Source organism: Molossus molossus, unplaced genomic scaffold (assembly GCF_014108415.1).
Source record: "Molossus molossus isolate mMolMol1 unplaced genomic scaffold, mMolMol1.p scaffold_m16_p_1, whole genome shotgun sequence".
NCBI classification, from domain to species: Eukaryota; Metazoa; Chordata; class Mammalia; order Chiroptera; family Molossidae; genus Molossus; species Molossus molossus.
The window spans coordinates 95,747,118-95,771,277 of record NW_023425344.1 but is presented as its reverse complement, the minus strand read 5'-3'; the positions used below and the strand labels follow the sequence as shown (position 1 = coordinate 95,771,277).

Genomic DNA, 24,160 nt, shown 5'->3' with positions numbered 1-24,160 from the left:
AATGACACGAACATGAAGCTCCCTTCATAGATCAGTCCGTTTGAGCTGAGAACAGAAATTGCGTTTCCTCCTGCAAGAAACTGGCTAAGTAAAGCAACCCTCCTATTTTAAAATTCACTTTTCCAAGGAGCTACTAGGTGGGCAAAGTAAAAAACAAACAAACAAAAAACTCACCAAAAGCTTGAACAGGGGCCAGAATCCTAAAGGTTGAGTTCTACTCCCGTGTTCCAATTATTTTTCAAAATCAGAGATGATCCTCTTCTCCCGACAAGCCTGCTGGAGTTCTTTCTAAAAGAATAAGACACAAGATTCCGAAACAAAATATAAAGACTAATCAAAAAGGCATTCTCTTGCCACTCTTGTCGTCTACGCAAGAGTGCTAAACCACAGTCTAACCCATTCTGCTTTTCAGCCCTTGGCCCATGGTGGGATTAATTCCAGTGTTAAAGCAGTTGGGCCTTGGGACACCAGAATTTGTCCCTGACCAATAGCCAAGCTCCATTAGCATAACCGGAAGACTACTTAAATGGGAGGAGGCCCTCTGACCTCTATTTTATGATCTCCTTTGGGCTGTTATGGTGAGCCATGAACCCAGTCATAATGCTTACCTCCTTGAGGAAGGTTCCAAGGAAAGATTCATCATTATTTTTTTCATTTTACTTCAAATATGCATTGTTTCTAGACAAAGATTTCTCCTAAGAATTTTGAAAGCATAATATCTTCTTACCAATATTTATTTCCTCACTTGGGAAGGACTACATAAGTCTTATAATGTGCTGAATAATCATAGTGTGTTCGTGTCATCTCTTTCCCCCGAGAAAATGGGAGGCGGGGGATGAATGTGAAAAAGAAATGATGAAAATCAGGGAGTCTTCAAGTCAGTAAAGGGGAATGTAGCTGGGGATCTCGCCAATACTTCTCATTTCTCGGAGGTTGAGACTGAGGCTCGGGGATGGTGTGATCTACCTGGCCACAAGGTAGTTGGTGACAGAACGGAGAGAGAATTTCAGAGCTCGCTCTGAATTTCCACTCCACACATGCTACGCCAGCATTGTCAACAACTTCTAACCCTAGGACAGATTTGGGGCCTTCCATCCCCCAACACCATCACAAAGTCAACTTTCACTGCCCCAGAAGATTCATTTGCATCAGTTGAAGTATTACTAGGCCTGCAGAAGAGAGGTCTGCATTAGGATGTGGGTCACAGCCCAGGAGACCGGTTGCCCCTCAGGAGCCTGTTTTGCATTTTCTCTCAGCTCAGGATCGGAGCAGAAAGAACAGCCTGGAGGGACACCAAGCCCCTGGTTTCCTCTTTCTTTCAGGAGCCGCAGGACTGTGCGGTTCCTTTCACCAGGAAGGAGCTGCTGTATGTTTTTACTTTTATTTTTATTTTTTGACTGGCTTTTGAACTGTTTCCTGTAAGTATACAGCTACCAGAAACCATGCGCATGTTGAGTGCCAACCCTGAGCCAGCTTTCCACGGAGATCCTCTCGTGTAATACTCACGACACCCCTGGGGGGGGGCTTTCCCTCTGCTCACAGATGGAGACTGAGGCCAGGAGAGGCCAGCAACTCCTCCCAGACCGCACGTGCAGGCGCTCTGAATTCAGGTCTGCATGAAGGCAAGACCATGGCCTTAGCAATTACCCTGAATAGAGTTCTCCTACCTAATCCGGAGTGTCCCTGGTGGGCGGACTCTCCTTTTGACAGTGGTCCAGCAGGGTTCCAGGTCAGCAGCAGGTCACCTTCAGCTCCCTTCCCAGCCACTTATGGACGTTTGAGGCTATTCTATTCGTATTTACTTGTTACGACTGGGATTTGGGATTCAACTTTGTAAAGGTTTATCCATCCTTCAAAATGTGATACTCAAAACCCAAACTCCAGGACTGTGTGGTTTGCATGTTACATCCGTTTATACTATTTCATCACAGCGTCATCTCCTTGGGCCCAGAGTGGACCCAACAGTTCCTTTGATGAGTGGATCCCTGAGACTTCCAAACAGCTCAGAACCCCCTAGAAGATGGCCAAGATCCTCGAAACAGCACCCTCTAGGGCAGTGGTTCTCAACCTGTGTGTCGCAACCCCTTTGGGGGTCAAACAACCCTTTCACAAGGGTCGCCTAAGACATAACAATAGCAAAATTACAGTTATGAAGTAGCAACGGAAATAATTTTATGGTTGGGGGTCCCCACAACATAAGGAACTATATTAAAGGGTCGCGGCATCAGGAAGGTTGAGAGCCACTGCCTAGAGGAAGAGCAAGTTCCCCCGGCCTGCGCACCCAGGCCGGACTTCCAGGCATGGACTGCCCATAGCCCCCTTTAAAAAGCCCCATGTTTAAAATAAATAAAAAATTAAAAAACAAAAACATGTTTTAGCTGGTATTCACCTAAACCAAAGGTATAAGCAAAATGCCATCATACATAACTAAAGACAACCAATGGGCTTTTTTCAATGCCCCGCCCCCAGCTTAATATAAAGAGCCAGAACTGACCGTTTGGGAAAATTTATTGTAGAGCCGTAATGTCTTTTAGTAGGATTAAGGGTGGCATCCAACATGCTATAAATCTCCATTACTACTTAATTAATAATCAGTACATCAGTGCGATCTTCTTGGAATGTCCATAAGAGTAAACTGTCCCAGCCCCGTGATTTCTTAGACTCTCACTGCACAAACTGGGTGCCCCAACCCCCACCACAGGTGACAGTCTGATTGATTTACGCATGAGAACTGACAGGACGGTTGTGCCAGGGATGTGACAAGTGAGGTTGAGCTTTTGCCTCGAGTTGCCTTCCCCCACTTTCTCCCAGTCCAAACTGACAATTTGTACATTTCAGACTTTGTAGGAACTTGTAAGCATCCTAACAGTTAAAGGGAATCTTTAATCTGAGCACTGTTGTAAGCGGTCTCACGCTACGCTTTTATACCTTTCACTCTCCTGAATACCTAGGAGATCCCACTCTGTGTGTACAGGCCGTCACAGCTCGGGGTAAAAAGGTTCCTCTGGTGCTTATGACAGTAAGAGCCTTCGGGGAGATGTGGTCATGAGAGAGCAGGTGTGTGCAGATGGGGCGAGTGATCAGTCTTCAAGTGAAAGAGCAATGTTTGGATTCATGTCAGCACAGAACTTTGGCCCCTGCCCACAAGCGGAAGAGTGGGCTCCAGTGACCCGCTTCCAAGGTCAACTTTGGATGATGCTTACCTTTACCTGAATTATTGAGATAATGGCCACAACCCTGCATTTCCCAGTTCTGCAGAATTTGTAACAGGCGACGCATGTCGCTGTCACACCAGAATGTAGTTACCAGCAGCACCTGGTATGCCCTGAGGCCACAGTTAGTTTCACATCAAAACTTAAAGGTTAATTCCGCTAAATCACCCAGGTGAGGTTTTTAGGTGCAAATTCATGCACAGACATGCCACATGTCTCCACACTTGATGGGTAACTAATTCTGGGGCTCATGGGGACTCCGAAAAATCAGGGCAAAGTGCTGTGAATATGCTTATTGAGGACATGTCTCCCAGAGTAGGAGGAGCTCAGACCTCCGGTAATCGGCCACCTCTAACACCCTGACCACACCCTGAGATCTCAGTCTTGCCTTTGACGGCTGCTGCTCCAGGGCCCCAGCTCTAAAAACACACATGGGGTCCTCTGCTCCGGGAGGCACACTCTTAAGCTGTGCTTGCCCCCAGCGAAGCCTGCACTGGAGAGAAGTAAGGTTCTCCCTGACGGTAAGCTCCCTGAAGGCAGGGCGGTCTCCACCCTCATTCCTCCCACAGGGCCACGCCTGTGAACTGTGCTCAGAACTGTGTACTGAGTGTTGAATGAATGTGTGCTTCTACCCTGCCCCAGGAGTCAGAGCCCAACCTGTGTTTTCTCTTGTTTTTTTTTATCCTCACCCGAGGATATTTTTCCATTTTTTGTACAGATAGAGTGGGAGGGAGAGAGAGAGAGAAACATCGATGTGAAGGGACACATCGAGTGGCTGCCACCCACACGACCAACCAGGGCCGGGGACAAACTGCAACCGAAGTACGTGCCCTTAGCGGGAACCGAACCCGGGTCTCTCCGGACCGCAGGCCAATGCTCTAACCGCTGAGCCAAACTGGCCAGGGCCCAACCTGTGTTTTCTCTACCCTCCTGCACACTGTCAACTTCAGAGGTATACGGTCAGCACCCACTAAGGGCTCAGCACCATCCCAATCGGGTGGGCAAGTCCAGCTGGACACTCAGCCGTGCCAGGCCTCACTGCTGACTCCCAGCACCCGAGCATCCAAGCAGGCCTCCGACAAGACATTTATCTTTTTACAAGTGATCTGAAGACAATTGGTTCCTGTGAAAGCTACATCCATTTAAAAAGGAATGCTTCTTTTTTAGAAGCTACAGATTGGGACTGTTTTTGTTTTTACCCCAGGAAAACCTCTTTTTTGTGATGGAATTTCTCAACGGAGGAGACTTGATGTACCACATCCAGAGTTGCCAGAAGTTTGACCTTTCCAGAGCCACGTAAGAGCCCTTTGGAGGGTTTGGGGTTTTCCATTGTTCTTAGCAGTTTCTGTGCCCCCACCCTGCCCACAGAATACTCTCTCTTTCCTGTGGCATTTTTGTTTGCTCACCCAGCACGCCTAACCTCCAGGACAAGGTAACCCCCGAGAACATGTCACACAAGGCGACCGTGTTCCCAGCTTGTGACGCTTACATTCTTGTCAGTTTTGTTTCATTTCTCTGTGTTTTGAAATCAACTATTTAGTTCTTCAAGGAGATGCCCCAGTTCCTCGGGCTTCTAAATGAGGTGTGCGTGGAAGAAAATGTTTGCCCTTTGAAAAGACAGCAGTCGAATGGAGCACAGGTCTTAAAGGCGGTCACGGGACAGAGCTGCGGCCGAGGCCCTTCGTGGAAAGGTCGAGGGGAAGCCATGAAGCCTGTGGCTCTGGGGCATGAGAATCAGGAAAACGGGAGGGGCCCTTACTCCGAGTACCCAGCTTCACCTTCCTGGGCAGCCCTAAGCCCATGCGCGGCCTAACGGTCCACGTGTGCCCTGTGGGATGACAGCTGAGGGCCCCGGCCACTCTTTCCCAAGTGGTAAAACCAGTGACATTTAAAACAACAACCGTGCCACCGGGCCCATTTAGAAACACTGGGTACACACAGCCTGGCTTGACTTCTTTGATGATCTGTCACTCACCCCTAGTGAGTGCTTTGAGTGGCTGAGTGTGAGCGAGTTGAAAGAGGGACTCACGCCCCAGCTCCTGCAGAGACCTTGCTGAAATGGCTGTTTGGGGAGATCCAGGGGGTCGCATACTGCTGATCTCATTGCCTCTGGGAGCCATCTGCCCAGAGCTAATTGTGTGGGGTACCCACAGCAGAGAAACCATCAGGCGTTTTCAGTCCAGCGCCCGTCCCAGCTCTCTAAGGCCTGAGAGCGCTCGGACACAGGCTGTCTGTCCAGCGCGCCCCTGGTGCCTCCCAGGAGGGAGGTGTTTGCATTCCTTCCCCAAATCAGCAAACCTCACTTCCAGGAATTTCTCCCTTATCCCTAGCTTTAATCCCACAGTGACAGTGCAAATCCACTTCCTTTCTGTCTGTCCTTGAAGACGGAGAGCACCATGTCACCTCCCGGATTCTCACACCCTTCCCTCCCTCTTCGGGCTCTAGTCCTCGCACATGAAGAGTCAGTTCTGTTCGGAATGACCCTGCACACAGGCCCACAGCCTCCACGCAGACTTTCAAACAAGAGGGAAAGTCGTTTTCCTATTTTACTCTACTGTTGCATTTAATATTTGTGCATGTGTTATTAGAAAAAAAAATGACAGTTTCAGCACTGTCGTGTAAAATATAAGAATGAGCACTGGCAGCGGGTAGGACTAACTTAGGAGACCAGCTCTGCTTCGTTCTCTCAGGGAGAACATCTTCCTTTTGTCCAGATGAAACAAAATGGTGTGCGTACACAGATGAATCGTGTGCGTACACAGATGAATCGTGTGCGTACACAGATGAATCGTGTGCGTACCAAGTTGTGTGTGTGCCTTTAGCAGAGGACTGCCCAGAGCGCTCACTGGACAAAACAGGGGTTTGGTGTTGTTGTTTAATGCATTGGTGGTGACCCCTGCCTTTCCCTCCCTCAGGTTTTATGCTGCTGAAATCATTCTTGGTCTGCAGTTCCTTCATTCCAGAGGCATCGTCTACAGGTAATTTTATCCTTGGGAGACAAACGCTGAGATGTTTCCTGGTCTGGTTAATGTAATCCTTGTACTTGTGGGCCATGGCATGGCTAGGGTGTTTGTGACAGAGAGTTCCACACGCAGGCTTCCTGCCCGTGGTGGTAACATGGACGATGATTTCGTAACAACCGAGGAAAAAATTTCCATCTCCAAAGCAATAAAGTTCTCATTTTATTTTGTGCTTTATTCTGGTCCTTACTCTTCTCACCTCTATTTTTCTCATTCCCTTCATTGCTTTCTCTTTGGTATCTCATTGCTTTCTCGATTCTGTCTCCCACCTCAGTTGTTTTTGCCTGTATGTGCTTTGGGCCGCCTAGAAACACTGATGGCTTGTTCTCCTTTGGGGGGGGGGGGGCTCTCCCTCGAGCACACAAACCCGCGATGAAACCTGTGCGCCGGGCAGAAGGGCCGAGCCACCGGCCCTCTCTTGTGAATGGACGTCCCAGATCTCTGCCCATGACGGAGGTGACTCCGTCATGTCACCTCCCTCTGAGATGAGCGTTACTGTGCTCCAGTCTCCTCACTTCTTTTCTCAAAACATCGTTGACATGTATTTAACCTAAATAGTAAGCTTCAAAAGCTTAGTTGTCTGGGTCCTGACTCCCTACAGATGAAGAGGGGAAAGTAAAGGTTTTAAAAAGGGGGCTAGGTGGGAGGCCAGCCCAGCACCGCAGTGAGATGGGACAGCTGAGAACCTGATGGAATGGAAAGACAGACAACTAAGAGGACCCAGCAGAGTGGGCTTCTGCGCTCTTCTGAGGACATTCGCGGTGCCGAGCCGGATCGTCACTAATGTCCCCTCCCAACCACGGACGCCAGCAGCTGTGGGTGATCCAGTCTGGGAACTTTCCCAGGGGTGGTTGGTACTGAGCCGTGGTACTGAGTACTGAGTACTGAGCTCACAGAGAGCGCTGACAACCTGCTCAGGAAATCTCTCCACTTCCAGAGGGTGTGGCCCGGTGGCCATTCTATCTGAACAAAATTGTCATCATTAAAGTGAGATTTTGCTTTGCTTTCATTTTTCAGGGACCTGAAGCTAGATAACATCCTGTTAGACAAAGAGGGACATATCAAAATAGCAGACTTCGGGATGTGCAAGGAGAACATGTTAGGAGACGCCAGGACGAACACCTTCTGCGGGACCCCTGACTACATCGCCCCGGAGGTAGGGCCGTCGGCACCCCCTCCCGCCCAGCCCGCCTCGGGCCAATACCCCTGCTTCTTCCTCCCTGGAAACCAGTAGATTTTAAGGATTTGGGTTCAGAATTTGAATTTGTTTTTCTGAGTATTGCATAATTGGGGCCGCACCCAGGGGCTGCTATTATTATTTTAGGGGGGATGGTATTCATGCTAATTAGGTCATCTCTCCCAGTCTCAAATGACACCACATTCCCTTTAGTCATGACTGCTCCCCACTCCCAACCTTAAAGTATCTACATTCTGCTCAGACCCACCAGAGAAAACAAGAACCAGGCAAACCTAAGCAGGTTCGTAAGTTACCACCGGAGTAAGTCCAGCAGGGTCGTTTGGGAACCAGGAACACCTGCGCTGTGGTTTCTGCGCTGCCACTGTGCGAGGGTGGAGAGACTGCTGGGGTGCACTGATGTCGCCCCTGCTCTGTGAAACACGGACAATACTCTGTCACGTTATTGCGGAGTTTTTTCAAAAAGGCGTCACTCTCACATTCTGAGCCCCCGGAAGAATGGCATTTGTTCAGAAGGCATCCACCCACCCACCCACCCACCCACCCACCGCTCCCCTCCTCTCTCCTTGGTGTGGAGTCGCCCCCCCTGCCACCCCAGGGACATCAGACGCCCCCTTCCCACGCAGCCCTGCACATCGCATAACACTCATCATCGCTGCTTTTCTATCTTTGAATCTCCCTGTGCTGCTGGATGCTTGGTAAAGTCAGGGGCTGTTTCTTATTTCCTTTTTTAATAACTTTTATTTAGAAATAATTATAGATTCACAAGAAGTTGCAAAATTAGTACAGAAACATCACCCATATATACCCTTCACCCAGTTTGCCCCAGTGGTTACAGTATAACTATGGTACAATCGAAACCAGGAAGTTGATATTGGTATGTGTGTGTAGTTCTATACCACTTTGTCACATATGTAGATCAGCATGATCTTATACACTTTTCTACCCAAGGACGGAGGGCAAGGTTTGGCACATTAGGTGATAATAAATAACCTTTTAGAAGAATCAATGACTAATTGTATTAATAAATGTGTGGTGATGGTTGTTTGCTAGAGAGTGACAGACCTCTGATTTCCTGGGTAAAAGAAATTTAGCAGCAAATCCCTGTCATTGCAAAGAAATTGTGGGATCCCAATTCCAAGAAATATGTGGCTTTTCCCTGTGTTGATGTGGCATTTAATTTTTATTTAACCTTGTTTAAATGCAAGATTGGCCTCTGGTCAACAAGAAATTACAGCTTTTAACTTTCCTGTCTACAAATGCCTGATGCTGCATCCTCTCCCTGAATCCTTCTTTCCTCTGCATCTTCCAGAAGTTGGCTCCAAGGACTTCTCTCTTTGTAACTTCAGTCTCCTCTCGTCTTCGAGCATGCTTGTTTTCACCTGACTGCCCTCTCCGTCCTCTTCTCTTCTTACTGCGCATTCTCTACGAGCAACTGTCTTTATGATAATGGTTTTAACACCGAAGTCAGCATGGCTGGCCCAACCTACTACTTCTTGTTCTGGATTCCTATGTCCATGTTCTTGTCTGAGATTTCCAAGTAACCGTCACAGGCCATTCAAACAAGCCAGGTCCCAAACTCCTTTCCCTGTTGAACTTCTCCACCCCCACCCAGCCTTCTCCTTTATCCCTTCCTTGGCAGACTACAATACACATCCATCCATCCAGTCACCTCGACAGAACACTAAGACTTGTCCAAGTTTTCTCCTTTCTTACCCCTCCCAAATCCAGACACTAAGACCTTCTATATTTAGACCTCAGAGGCCCCGGCTGGTGTGGTTCAGTGGTAGAGCATTGGCCCTCAGACCAATGAGTCGTCGGTTCGATTCCAGCCAAGGGCATGTACCTCGGTTGTGGTTTGTCCCCAGCCCTGGTCGGGGTCGACCTCTCAGTCTATTCTCCCCTCCCCAATCCTGTGACTGAATTAAGAATCCCCCTTGATTCTTAGTCCTCAAAATGAATCCCTTTGCTTCAAGCCCATACTTCTCCAATTCCTTGCCATCCTTATTGTTGGTACCCCACTCCAGGCCCTCGGCCTCTCTTGTCTGGACCCCAGTGATACCCTTTCACCCAGCTTTCCTCTCCGTCACCATCCAGCCACCAGTGCATCTTCTGCACATGTTCTCACACTTTTTGACCTGCTTCCTCATTCATTAAAAAAGCATCCCCAGTATAGGCATACTTATTTCATATGAATCTTATACATTTTTGCCAATACAGTCTATGCTACAAAACGTGTATGAAAAAGGAAATAATCAGGTTGTCTTGAAGATGAAATAGTTTTAAATAACTACATTTTATTATAGTTATTAATAGTATAAACACACTAAAATAATGAGATTAAATGACCCAAACACCAGGCTTCAGAACACAGTTTTCAACACACAGCTAGGAGAGCCTCAATAAGACATGTAACCTCCCTCAGTCCCATCGCTTCCCTTGTTGGGGATAACAGGACCTACCTCAGAGGTTCTTATAAATAAAACACATACTGTAGGGAAAACCCTAACACATACCAGCAAGCATCTGTAGACATTCTGTTTTAACAGTATGTAATTGAGTATGAATCTACTTCTTTTCTTCCTTCTCACTGAAGACTGAAATTCTTTATTAACATCTCCTCGCCTTAGATGACTTAATTTCCACCACAGCTCTCTCCTGTCCTCCAATTTTCTTTTCATTTTTTCCTCCCGATGAAGTTGTTTACAAAGATGAGATGCTCAGCAGTTTCTGGTTGCCTGAGGCTCCCCCTTGTGGCACATCCTGGAAAATGCGTGTGAACCAGGCCCCAAGAAAGGCAAATTTACCTGAAGTGGTTGTGAATGTGTCCAAGTCTTCATTTTCTTTATCATTCTTTCTGGGTCTACTTTTAGATTATTCCTTACGGCAACGTTTGTTTTGTTTTTTTCCTAAACTTTAACATGAACTTTAGCATTTAAATATTGAGTTACTGCCCTGCAGTTTGGCTCAGCGGTCTAAGCATCAGCCTGCGGACCAATGGGTCACGGGTTTGATTCCAGTCAAAGGCATGTACCTCAGTTGCTGTTCATCCCCGACCCTGGTCAATGTCTTGTGGGAGGCAACCAGTTGATGTGTTCCTCTCACGTCAGTGTTTATCTCTCTCTCCCTTTCTCCCACTCTATCTGAAGATAAATAGAAAAATATCCTCGGTGAGAATTTTTAAAAATAAATATTGAGTAAGGCTAGTGGACAGCGTTTTTATACTGGAAGTCAGCAGCAGATTGCCCGATTCTGTTTGCAACTCTATCTTTATTTTCACAAATGGGTACCAGTTCTTTAAGACAGATATTTATCATATAGCAAATAGTCACTTCCATGTGGCAAAGCACTTTGTCTGTCCTGCTTTTCACTGGAGCCTCACAACCACCCAGAGATAAACTGCACAGTGCGGGACTCAGCCGGAAGCAGAGCCTGCACCAGTTGGCGGCCTTCACGGCGGTTGTGTTGTTGTTTGGTTAGCAAGTGTTGTGTTAGAGACGCTTTCACAGTATGCCTGAGCCTCACTCCAAGCGTGTCTCATTTCCCAAGGACGGGCCTGAGGTCAGGCAGAGGCAGAGATGGGTGCTGTACACATTGTTCTCTGCATCACGAAGTTCGCCAGCCTCAAGACGTGCGGCTTTCCTAGAAAACGCTGAAATGCCCAGAGCCATAGTGCCCTCTTCCTTTCCTAAGCCCAGTGCTACACTTCTACCATTCATCCAGAAGGCTCGTTCACGAAGGGGGACATTCCATTTCAAAGGAGGAATGCTGTCGTTAACGTGACCTCTGTGTGTCTGTGTGTGTCACACAGGTGCGCTAGGCCTTCGATGGCGGGGGAAGGATGGCCACCGCAAGGGGGCCCCAGGCTTGCTTTTCAAGCTCAGCACTTCAGTGCTGCTATCCCATCCCCACTCGCCGTGGGTAGTAAAGCCGCTTGCTTCCCGCCCATCCTGCAGCAGCGGTCAAGCAGTCAGGAAAGAGGATTTTCTCTTGCCTGTTTAAAAAATTGTGCTCCTACTATATACTAATTTTTTTAAAAATAGGTTATTGGTTTGGAGAGAGAGAGAGAGAGAAACATCGATCACATGATTGTCTGCCTCCTGCACACCCCCTACTGGGGATCGAGCCTGCAATCTGGGAATGTGCCCTGAGCGGGAATCAAACCAGCAACCTTCTGGTAGACAGGACAACACTCAACCAACTGAGCCACACTGGCCAGGGCTATGTACTGATTTTAATTGTGGTAAAATACACATACCGTAAAGTATACCAGCTTAACCATTTGTAAGAATACAATCAGTAGTGTTAAGTACATTTAGATGGTTGTGCAGCTAATCTCTGAAACGTTTTCATCTTGCACAACTGAAAATCTATACCCAGGAAACAACAATTTCCCATTTCCCCCAGCCCCTAGAAATCATCGTTTCATTTTCTGTCTCTACGAAGTTGACTGCTCTAAGTGCGTCGTGTCAGTGGAATCATGCAATATTTGTCTTTTTTGTGACTAGCTTATTTCATTTAGCACAGGGTTCTCAAGGTTCACCCATGTTGTATCATGTGTCAGACTTTTCAAGGCTGAATACTATTCTCCTGTATATACAGACCACACTACAGTTTTCTGTTCAGCCATTGATGGACCCTATGCACCGTTTTAGAGAAGGTTACAGCATGGTTTGTTGAGATAAAAGCTTTGAGCAGGGTGACACATGTACTCTCTATGTTCCAACATTAAATAGGATGTTGCTGAAAGGCCCTAGACAAACCCTTGTCTGCAAGAAAGTGGATTGGTGAAAGGGTCGCAATCTCTTTTTTGATTAGGTGGGGTTCCAGACTTTAAATCCACTTCCCTTAAGAACAGACCAGACCAGTTCTACTCAAAGCATCATTACCAAGGTGTACTTAGCTCTACAGATCCAATCTTTGTATAGGTTGGTACCCTAGTTTGTCTCTTGGCATAGTCACAAAATTTGATTCTCTTAGTTGCAAACCATGACTCCTTAGGATTTAAGGACTGGGTTTGTCCAGACGACCTCTCTGGATGATTGATTACCTACAGAAACTTTATGCAAAGACTCAGGACAGCAGAAGTAAAACACATGGGTTTGGCCCTGGCTGGTTTGGCTCAGCAATTAGAGCGACAGCCGCAAACCAAAGAGTCGCGGATTCCATTCCGGTCAAGGGCACATACCTCAGCTGCGATTCAATCCCAGGCCCTGGTTGGGGCCATGCGGGAGGCAACCAATTCCGTGTGTCTCTCTCACATCAATGTTTCTCTCTCTCTCCCTCTAACACTCCCTTCCACTCTCTCTGAAAATTAATGGAAAAATATCCTCAGGTGAGGATTAAAAAAATAAATAAAAACACATGGGTTTGGTCTCGATCGCACCTCAGAGGCACGGGAGAGCAGGGGTGGACACCAGCTGTCTTAGGTCTGGATCTACTGCCCACGCCCTCAGACCACAGATGGGAAATGAAGGCTAACAGTACGCACAGTTCAGTTGTTTTGCTTAAGGCCAGAGGAGAGGTAGAAATTGAAATTCAAAAATGTTTGCTCAGTTTTAGCATTCGTATCCAATTATGAGCATCTCAAAAGATTCCGTTTTTCGTGTGGTCTTTGTTTAAACCACATACTACTGTCATCACCGTCAAGTCTCTGTTGAGTGGCCTTGAAAAAGCCATGTAAGGTGTTCACTCACCAGCCTCGCTTTTACTCATGACATCTCTGCCTCTTGGTCACACAGATCTTGCTGGGTCAGAAATACAACCATTCTGTTGACTGGTGGTCCTTTGGCGTTCTCCTCTACGAAATGCTGATCGGTCAGTCACCTTTCCACGGGCAAGACGAAGAGGAGCTCTTCCACTCCATCCGCATGGACAACCCCTTTTACCCCCGATGGCTTGAGAAAGAGGCTAAGGACCTTTTAGTGAAGGTAAGAAATGAAGTCAAGAAGACTTCATCAGGTTGGTATTAGCTTTTCTGATCAGTATTCCCATTCAGTTCTAAACTGGAATTTATACATGGTAAACAATGGTGTTGAACCGAATTTCGACGGAATGCTCACCATCTCTGTCTGGACTGAGGCACCAACGTGATGGGCTGATATTAGATAGCAGTAAACCTTTTTGTGCGTAATTTATAAAAGGAATGTCCTGGACCCTGTCGTGACTCTTGGATGCCCTCACTTTGAGATGCAATTAGTCCACGGAACAAGCACAATTTGTGGCTTCAAAGCCCAACTTTTTGTTTCCCTGTAGCACCTATTGAATCTGTTCAGTCCAGTTCATCTTCCCCTGCTCCTGGTTGAAAGCTTGAACAGGACGCATGACTCTTCTGTTCATTCTTAGGTAAAAGACAAACCACTTGCCCCTCTTAAGTTGTAAAACACCACCTCAATTGACAAATTAAACTCTTCTGTCCAAGACATAAGTGATCCCGTCACTATTACCTCTCAAGCAAAGACATCTGCTCCCTCTCCTCTGCCCATGGCTAGCAGCACACACCTTCCTCTCCAGGTCTGGAGCTTCTGTTGCACATGATACCAGCTTAGAAGCAGGGAGAGGCTGGAGGGATGAGGAGAAAGAACTGTTCTTATGTGGCTGGATGGCTTCGTGCTCTTTGAAGCAAAGACTTTGGTGATGCATTCTAGTAGGGTTTTTGGCGATCTCTATCACTGGGGACATTTTTGGCTGAAGCCCTCGAGAGACGGGCATTCCCCAGCCCAGCTCCTGTACTAACCTAACTCAGCAGCACTCCGTCCCACTGGGTCACTGTTTGATGCCTGCTGAGCAGAGTCTCTTAGGCAGACCAGCTCCCTGACACATCCCCTGCCTGTGTCCATCGGAAATATGGGTGCATTTTTCACCCTCAAACTCGAAGGGTGCGGGCTGTCACCATCTCAGCAGCAATCTTCAGTATCCACCATGAACACAGGAGTCCGATCCCCACCCGTGATAACCCAGGATCTACTGGCAATCAGTGTACGGTGCCACAAATGTGAACGTGGCTCTGAGAACCACGAGCCATGAACTAGGATCTCCCAGGGCAAACCAACGGGCCAGCAGAAGCAGCACCTGAAAGCCATCACTACAGATTCGGACTTCAAGCAAAGTCCCAGTTTACCCTTTCTGAGGATGCAAGATTCCATCTACAGTGCATGACTAACTAGTTGTAATAATCACCACCTGCCCTGGCCGGTTTGGCTCAGCGGTTCGAGCGTTGGCCTGCGGTCTGGAGAGACCCGGGTTTGGTTCCCGCTAAGGGCACGTACCTCGGTTGCAGTTTGTCCCCGGCCCCGGTTGGGTCGTGTGGGTGGCAACCACTCAATGTGTCCCTTTCACATTGATGTTTCTCTCTCTCTCCCTCCCACTCTATCTGAACAAAATATCAAAAAATAATAATAATAATCACCACCTGCATTTACTGAGGCATTCCAGCAACTGCCGGGGTCAGAGAGACCTTCCGGCGTGAGGCTACCAAGTCTGAAAGGAGTGGACCAAGAATCAGGTGCTCTGATTTCTGGCATCTCAGATCTCAGCTGACTGTTTTTAAACAATCATTTAGGGAGATGATGCTTAGCCTTGCTCTTCCTATACTGAAAAGGGAAACGTTGATCTTTTGTTCACCATCAGAAGCCATCAGTGCATTTTAAATGTAAACTTACAGCCCTGGGTTAGAACGTCGGCCTGCGGTCCTGAGAGACCCGGGTTCGGTTCCCACTAAGGGCGCGTACCTCAGTTGCAGTTTGTCCCTGGCCCTGGTCGGTTGTGCGGGTGGCAGCCACTCGATGTGTTCCTTTCACGTCGATGTTTCTCTCTCTCTCTCTGTTCCTCTCTCTCCCTCCCACTCTACCTGAACAAAAGATGGAAAAATGTCCTCGGGTGAGGATTAAAAAAAAAAAAAAAAAAGTAAACTTACAAAGATTACCACGCCCATCTTTTTTAACTAGTCTACTTTCTTCCTCCTCGAGGAACTGCTGGGATTAAATATAAAGGGCAAACACTTCTACCTCTCACACAGCTGACAGCTTGTCTCCGGTATTTGGAATGTTGAGGCCACTCCAGGGCTCCCCGTGAGGAACCAAGATGTGGGGTCTGAAGTGCTGCCGAAGCCCCTGTAGAATACCGCACCCCCACTCCGCCCAGGGCTCGTGGTGTTTAAAGTCTGAGCCTGTTCAGTTCACCTTTCACTTTTTCTGACTGTGATCCAAACAGCAATCAACTTAGAAAGCTCCCCCAACGACCGATTAAATTCACTTTTAATGACTAAACAAAATACGTAGAAAATGAAAGCTGATTTCAAAATTAACCAATTTAAAAAATTTTTAAAAAGATAGTAAAAGTAAGAGCAGGATTATAATCGAAACAATTTTCTTTACAAAAAGACAAGTTCAAACGTTATTACAGTTGCCACATTTATTTTACAGTGAGCTTTTTGAAGGACTTAACAGGAGGTATGTTAGCTTGGCTGATGTAACAAAATGCCATCAGCTGGGCAGTTTAAACAACAACAGATTATTTACTCACAGTTCGGGCTGCAAATCCAAAGCCAAGGTACAGAGGGTTGGTTTCTAGCGAAGGCTTTCTTCCCGGCTCCCAGGCCGCCTTCCCGCCGCCCCCTGACATGGAGCTCTCTCCGCTGTCTCCTCTGACAAGGACGCGAATCCTGTTGGAGTAGCCCCACCCTTATGACCTCATTTCACTTCGATTACTTCCTTACTCCAAGTACACTCCCACTGGTGGTTAGGGCTTCCACGTATGAATTTTGAGCAGACACAGTTTAATCCACAGCATGAGGGCCTCACTGGGAAGGCCTGAGCCAACAACACCCACCAGAAAAGGGAACTGAGGGAAAAGCCTGTACGCTGTCTGCACACCCTGGAGCTCCGGGTATACGCGCCTTCACCTGTCGATGTTGCATAAAGCTGAACAGCGGTGCTTCCCAAACCCAGCTCCACCTTGGGATCGGCTAGAGCTCCCAGCAGGGAGTTATCCCAGAAGGATAACTGGGGCCAGTGAAGTTAAGCAGAAGTTAAGTCCTTGGAAAGGTGCATTAGTTTCCAAGGAGGGAAAGACGGGGGAGGAGGAAAGGCTTACTTCCATTTGGAGGAGAAAGACGAAAAGTCATGTGTGTAGACTATTACTCAGCAATGAAAAGGAATGAACTACTGATATACAAAACAGCTTGGATGGAGCTCAAGGGCAATGTGCTAAGTGAAAAAAGCCAATCTCAAAAGGTGGCCTACTGTATGAGTCCATGTATGTAACATTCTTGAAAGGACAACATTGTAGAGATGGGAATCAGACTCGTGTTGCTGGGCGTTGGGGAGAGTCGGGGCAGGGGATTGACTATAAGGGGATATCCCAAGGGCGATCTTTGTGGTGACGGCACACCTCTGTATCTTCTGTGTTGTGGTGGTTACCCAGGTCTACCCATGCAAGAATATGACATAAAACTAGACGTACTGTACCATGTTGTCCCAATGCCAGTTTCTGGTCATGATATTGTGCTATAATCATGTAAGATGTAAGCATTAGGGGTAACTAAGTGAAGGGTACACAGAGATATCTCTGTACTGTATTTTAACATCCTGTGAATCTACATGTATAGACTGAATGTGTTTCCACACAACTCATAGGTTGAAGTCCTAATCCCTCATTATGATGGTTACAGATTTGGCAGGTAATTAAGTATTGATGGTGTAATGGGGTTTGGACCTCCATGATGGCATTATTGTCCTCATAAAAGGAGGAAAAGAGATCTCTCCCTCCAAGTGCATGCACCAAGGAAAGGCTATATGATCACACAGCAAGAAGGTGGCCATCTACAAGCCGAGAAGAGAGCCCTCACCAGAGACTGGCTGTGCTGGTGCCTTGACCTTGACCTTCCAGCCTCCAGAACTGTGAGAAATAAATGTCTGTTGTTTAAGCCACCCAGTCTATGATGTTTTGTTATAGCAGCCCAAACATACTAAGACACTATAATTACGTCAAAATAAAAATTTTAGAAACAAAATCTAAGGCTAAATGCCAGCAAATACCAAAAAAGAATTTTTTTTAATCTTCTGCAGAGTTTCAGTAGCAAGAAAAAGATTTGCTACTAGAGTAGAAAATAAACAGCAGAAATCAAGACAATGAAGAACAAACAAGGGAAGAAAAACGGCTCGCTGGTGCAAGAGGTTTTAAATCCACATGGAAGAGTTTGGGCTTATTTTTCCCATGTGTCCTTGCTCTGTGAGGAAGGTGTATATTTTAGCAACTAGGCTGATAAAAATTAGTTTCCACTGTGCAATTTCCTGACCCTAAGACCGACTTCTAGTTTCATCTGTGCTCCTCATTTTCTCTGTAACAACCCCCACATCCTTGAGCTCCTTTTTTGCAAGAATCAAAGGTAATATTTCTGGGAAACTTCCTCTGTGGAATGATACCTAATGTTGTGAAACCCCAGAACAAAGGGTCTTCTGGAAAAGCTGAATACTGCACATTTACCGCACCTGTTAGCGGCCGAGTCCACGCCAGGCTCTGTCCCCTGCAGCCCTCATAGTGCACAGGCGCATGGAGCGCACTGAACAACTTCATGTCAGGAGAGGCTGTGCTCCATCAAGACCTGCATCTGGACACTGCGGTACACTTGACTCTTGCCAAAGACATGCCCCTTTCTTCTCCATGGATTCATCCAGGATGTCCTGTCCGTTTGTTTGGAAAATGATGGAAAACTAATGATCTCAAACAGAAATGCCGCTCCCTTTTGTAGAAAGATACATCTGAGGAGTGGATGAAAAGGGGGAGAAGAGTCCAGCGACAGGTGCTAAGCATGGGGGGAGGGGAGCATCCTTGGCCGCCCAGCACTGCTTTCTTGCCTAGATAGTTGAATAAATTTAAACAAACTCTTGCTACATCCTGGCCATTTATGTAAGCAGTATGCTATTTCCTATCATTGTAAACCACCCTTTTGACAGCTTTTATGAACAAAAGCCAGTATTTCTACTTGAACATTTGTTCCCTCAGTGTAAATTCCCTTTCACAGACCCAATGACCTCCTGTGAGGTCACCATCATCTTCAGGATGGGGGGGGGGGATTTGCTACAGAGCAGAAAAGATAATTATTTACTCTTGTATGCAAAACTAGAAAGAATTTTGAGTCTTAAACTTGGAGATCATATTACATTCTCATTATACATTTTATCTTTTAAAATATTTGTTCTATTTCAGATACATATAAGAGGCTCAGACGTTCTTTGTCATGATCCTCTTGGTACAGATGCCACATGTTACTAGAAAAAGCTAATGGAAAACCTAGTATGGTACACACTTGGCCTCCGGCAGTTACTTCTTACTTAATTCACTGAAGCATTTAATTATGACAACATGAGCTGGTTTCTGGCCTGTTCTTGAGGCACTTACATCGTCTCTCTAATCTTGTTTCATCAAAATGTCCTTAAGAAAGGAAGGTCAATCATTTATTATGATCATTTCAAGGGAAGAGACATAGAGCAAGTCATTTATTCCCTGTGCTTCTAAAAAATCAATCTGCTTTTCTGTCTGGTGACTCACACTGGTGTTTTGAGTCTACAGAAAAATGTTTTACCATGAACTTTGTGCCTCTTCTACATGCTGTTCTGTAGCTGAAAACAAGAGGCTAACCGAGGTGAGGACTGAAGACACGTAGTCTGCAAATAAATAAAGCAGAAAGACAAGCTTACTCACTATTCAACAAGCATTTATTGACCATCTACTACTTTGTGCTAAACTCTGTAAGAAATAGAAACATAAATGGTGTCTCCCCTCCAGAGTTCACACTCTAGTAAGAAAGATAGTCATATATATTTGTGTGTGTGTGCATGTGTGTGTATGTGTGTGTATGTGTGTATATAGCTAATTCTCTAATGGAGGGGAGACATTCTGTTGAGTACAGAGGAAGACTATGCGATACTAGAAGTAGGAAGGGGCTGTTTATACTTTAGACTCTATCACTGGTTGGTCCTGTGATCTTGAGCAAGTTATTTAGCTAATGTGAGCCTCAGTTTCCTCAACTGACATAATAATATCTGCTTTTAGAATGTTTTTAAAATCAGAATGATATAGCTAAGGCATCTAGCACAAAGCCTGACTCTCATCAACCACATGGCAATGGACGTGACTTGAAAAGGAGGGAGAGCTCACTGGGAATCGAGGTGATCAAAGAAAGCTTCACAAAGAAGAGGGGGTATAAACTGAACCCTGAAAGGTGGATCAGGATTTAAAGATGAGGAAAAGGAAATGAGAGCAGAACGTGGGGGAGAGGCATCTTCTTCCAAGATGGAAATGTCATTGGCAAAGGACGGAGGTAGGAAAGGCAGATGGCACATTCCATGAGTAGACATATCTGGACAGCAGAGAGGGTTACAATGGGAATCGAAGGACGTGTGTGGGCATCTGGCTACAGAGAGCCTGGAATGCCTGCCTGGGGGACTCAGAGGACATTAGGACTCAGGAGTGTAGATCACCTTGCCTCACCCTGCATTTTACAGGTAAGGAAACTGAGACTCAGAAAACTTGCCCGAGGCCATGTGGGTAGTGAGCTCTTAGATGACAGTCTCCTGTTATTTCCACTGCACCGTTTTCTAATGAGATGCTTCGGACCTCCAAGTTTCTACTGAGGCCTCAGCGGCCACCACGTGGCTGGGGGAGAGGAAGTTAGGACTGCCCACTTCATACACTGGGGTAGATGCAGGCGTGTTTCACTGAGACTTCTAAAAAAAGAGAGAGAGAAATCACTTTGTTATAGCATGTGGTTTACTTTTATTTTTATATTTTTTGGTAGAGTAGAGCCTTTAAAGATTTTCAAGTAGTAAGGTAACATAAGTAAAGCTGTGTTTTAAAAACACAGACTGCCTATTCTTATAAGAGGCAAAAGCAAAGAGATCCCTGCAATTCAGGTGTGAGTAGAGGTCAAGTTGTGCGAGACCCTCATGGAAAATACTGCATTTTGCCATGGGTTCTGTTTAAGACCCACAGCCCTGTGACACCCTCCAACCAGCAGTGACTTTGTAAATAAACACCTCGCTGATGTAAGAGAGAGGATGACTGTTCCAGACACTCAGGGGACCTGTGACTTTTCTAGTATCAAGTTTGGACTCTCCTGTTCCTTAATGCCCTTGACATGTTTTGTTTAAGTTTGAAGAGTTTCCAGGTTTCTTTCCTGTCCTGGCCAATGTTTGTTTGGACCTCATGGGGGAAAGTAACAGGAGGGAAGACAGGAGAGGAAAATATCCATGTAACTAGTCAGAGATGATGAGAGATGATTCGAATGATTATCCATCCAGAAGATTTGCAGGATTCAAGAGTGATTCTCCATAATCAGTTGCCTTCTCCAAAGCTGCCTAGTTTACTAGGGACTCATTTACCTTATACCCATATAGCAAGGCTATAATCTCAAGAAGACAGCTTTATAAGAAATCAAACTCAATTAATGGGCAATCAGCCAAACAATAAAAAAAAAAAATGATCACTTACTCTATGTTGTTGGGTTTTACAGTCCTGGAATGGGTGTACACGTTTGTGAGTGTGTGTGTGTGTGTATTTCATTTAACCCTCAGAACAGCCCTGTGAGGACATTTTGCTCACTTTACAGGTGAGGGAACTTACTCACCTGTAACTTGCCAGAGGTCCTGTAGGTAACACAGGGTAAAGCTGATTGCAAACCAGGTCTATACAACTCAAAAAATAGCATTTCTGGGGAGTAAGGAAGCAAAATCTCAGACTACAGAATATTCAGAAGGCTTGTTTGGGGGAGAATGTTACCCCCAGTTGACGAGTCAACAGTCGACAATGGTAAGTAAAAAAATAAGGATAAAAAAGCAAGTGGCAAAAAAGCCAGGCTGTCCTCCTTGTGGAGTCAGATGCATAGGACTCGCTAAGAAATGCAACCTCCATTTGCATTTGGCTGATTGGCTCATCCCTGGAGAAGTAACTGCTCCCTTGCTTTCCTTTTCAGCTCTTTGTGAGGGAACCCGAAAAGAGGCTGGGAGTGCGGGGAGACATCCGCCAGCACCCTTTGTTTCGGGAGATCAATTGGGAAGAACTTGAAAGAAAGGAGATTGACCCACCGTTCAGGCCTAAAGTGGTAAGGAGACACCCAGGGACCCAAACCAGCCAGTTCCAGCCATTCCCCTCCTCCTCCCAAGCTGTCTGCCTGTCCCTTTGGGGATGGAGGGGCCTTACTCTCAGATATGCTCCTATATGACTTTTGATAATCTTAGAAACTGAATTATAAATCATATTGAACAGAATTTGTGAATAAGTGTTTGTTTCTACATTCTCTCTGTCTTTGTCATGGGCACCAAACAGACCAAGTGGCTCAAGGAGAGCTTATACCAGTCTGTGTTGTCTTAGAAGACAGTCCAAGATGTTTAAAAATAAAACTAAAGTGGGTAGGAGAACCAACGACAGTGAATAATGTTGATAAATGAACAGGAATATATAATCTGCAAAACTCCTTCCTTCTGCTCCTACCTTCCACCACCCCCCCACCCTGCCACCTACCCACTGTTCCCTGTAGATGGAAAGGACCGAGGTCAAACTTGGGCTCACCACTTTTCAAAGGCGTCCAACTCTGTTTCATGTAAACTACTAGCTAGAAACATTAGATCCTATTTGAATGTTTACTGTGTCATTCCTGTATATGAATTTAATTATACTATTGATAAACTGGTAAGTCAGAATCTTAGAGATGCTCAACAAAAACCACATATGATCACCTGTAGTACTTCAGTCTAGTTTATCTGCAAACACCAACACTGTCATACACAGATTATAGCCTTGATAACAAAAGTAAAGATAATTAATTAACTCGTTGACTTTTTTTCCTCCTCTTCCCCCCACCTCCCTAAACTCTGATCAAGAAATCACCATACGACTGCAGCAATTTCGACAAGGAATTCTTAAATGAGAAACCCCGGCTGTCATTCGCCGACAGAGCACTGATCAACAGTATGGACCAGAACATGTTCAGAAACTTTTCCTTCATTAACCCGGGGATGGAGATGCTGATATCCTGAATCCCCCCTCCAAACATACGAAGAGATTTGCCTTCTCTCTGTGAACTGGTTCAAGTGATACTCCTTAGGTTCCTTTTCAACTTGGGAAAGAAAAGAAACACTCAACGATAAAGGCTGAGGCCTTTCAGCTCCTCACCGACCTTGTACCTGTAGCAGAAACCAACTCGACTTCACTAATGACAACGCCTTTGGTTTCTCTCATCATCTTTCACAGCCGCTCTTAAAGTTAGGTCATCACTAACTATAGTTATTTACTTGAAAGATGGTTCTTCACACTGTGAAAGATTTGAAAACAATTCCGCTCTAAATGATGGTTCTTCACTTGTGCACCAACTGCAGAGCAATGAAATACTTGATGACTTGAGGAGCAAACTGAGAACAAACATCCCAAGACTGAAACAGCATGTTGCCTGGTGTAGTGATGGGTTTCGTTCAGCTTCAGACAAGTAACCACTAACCGTTTTGTTCCCTGTCCACCTATGGAAGTGTGAATGGTAGGGAGGAAGCCCTGAATAGGTTTTGATGGGAATCCTTCACAATAAACATAGCTTGTAACTTGAGATTTACAAATCCATTCATTCTGATTAGCCATGAAATTTACAGGAAGGAGGAAAATGAAAAGTGGGAAGAACCCCTGTTACTGATATGAAAGGTTTTAATAGAACACCTACTCTGGTAATCTTGTCAACATAGATATTAAATTTAGAGTCCAAAAAAGATAGAATCGTGGTACTCCTGCCAATAAAATCTTTCCATCCATCCATCCATTCTCAGTTGACTGCAGTACAGTAGCAGTCACTCATTACCACCCTCACATTTATTGTAACAAGGAAAGAAATGAAGTGTATAATTCTTCTATGAGAAAAACAAAAACAAAAAAACAGTCCCTTATACTGTTACTGATGAATTGATGACTCGTAAGTCTCCCTTTAGGCATCACTCAAGATAAAAGACCCATGCATGCTAATTGTAGCAGTCAAATCTTGTTTAATTAGAATTCTAGTATACATTTTTAAATATCTGTGCTGTTTGTATATTTTGATAAAATGTTGTGACTTAATGACAAAGAGGTGGATATGTAAACATGGAATAAAAGAAAGAAAGAAAGATGCCTGTTAATAGTGTAATTCCCTACTTGTCCCCCAAAAACTTGTTTCTGCTGTGCTTATTATTATCAAAATGTAACTAGCACTGAGTTAGTTTTAAATTTGGGGAATAAAATAAAAAAATCCCAAAGTGGGTGAGAAACTCAGATAACCCTTAAATCATTAGTATTCTCTCCTCTTTTCCTTCACCACAAGATTTCTTGAAGGGGTGGCAAACACTTGCTTCTACTTCTCCCATAGTGAATTCAGCTCTGCTCTCCAACCTCTCTCTCCTGCCCCTGCTTTCTGGAAGGATCGCCTTCTTGCCCCAAATCACTTCCAATGCCCCCTCCACTATTTGCCTTCACTTTTCCTTGTGGCGTGTTCTGGGGCCTTATCTACCTTTCCATAGCTTTTTATACCAGAAAAGACCCTCTCTTCGGCCTCAGCACCTCAGACAGTCTGACACAGCACCTTCCTCTTTCACCCCCACCACCTTTGTTTACCTCCTTGGAAGGCCCTTTCTCCTCCTCCTGCCCCAAATCACTTCCCATGCTCCCTCCCCTTCTCTTGGTTCTCTCCTTCCACCTCCTGTCTTAAGGCTCACTCAATC

At 45.7% G+C, this 24,160-nt stretch overlaps 1 protein-coding gene across 3 annotated transcripts in view; it reads left to right on the top strand.

Moving 5' to 3' along the window:
- PRKCQ (protein kinase C theta) overlaps window positions 1-23,592 on the top strand; it is a 133,700-nt gene extending 110,108 nt beyond the window's left edge. For all 3 annotated transcript variants that reach the window (XM_036256624.1, XM_036256616.1, XM_036256608.1), the window contains 6 exons: window positions 4,417-4,508; window positions 6,128-6,190; window positions 7,250-7,388; window positions 13,169-13,357; window positions 21,400-21,528; window positions 22,307-23,592. In XM_036256624.1, coding sequence (XP_036112517.1) covers window positions 4,417-4,508; window positions 6,128-6,190; window positions 7,250-7,388; window positions 13,169-13,357; window positions 21,400-21,528; window positions 22,307-22,462 — 768 coding nt within the window. In that variant the 3' untranslated portion in view covers window positions 22,463-23,592. The remainder of the gene's footprint in view (window positions 1-4,416; window positions 4,509-6,127; window positions 6,191-7,249; window positions 7,389-13,168; window positions 13,358-21,399; window positions 21,529-22,306) is intronic.
- The last annotated feature ends 568 nt before the right edge of the window (window positions 23,593-24,160 follow it).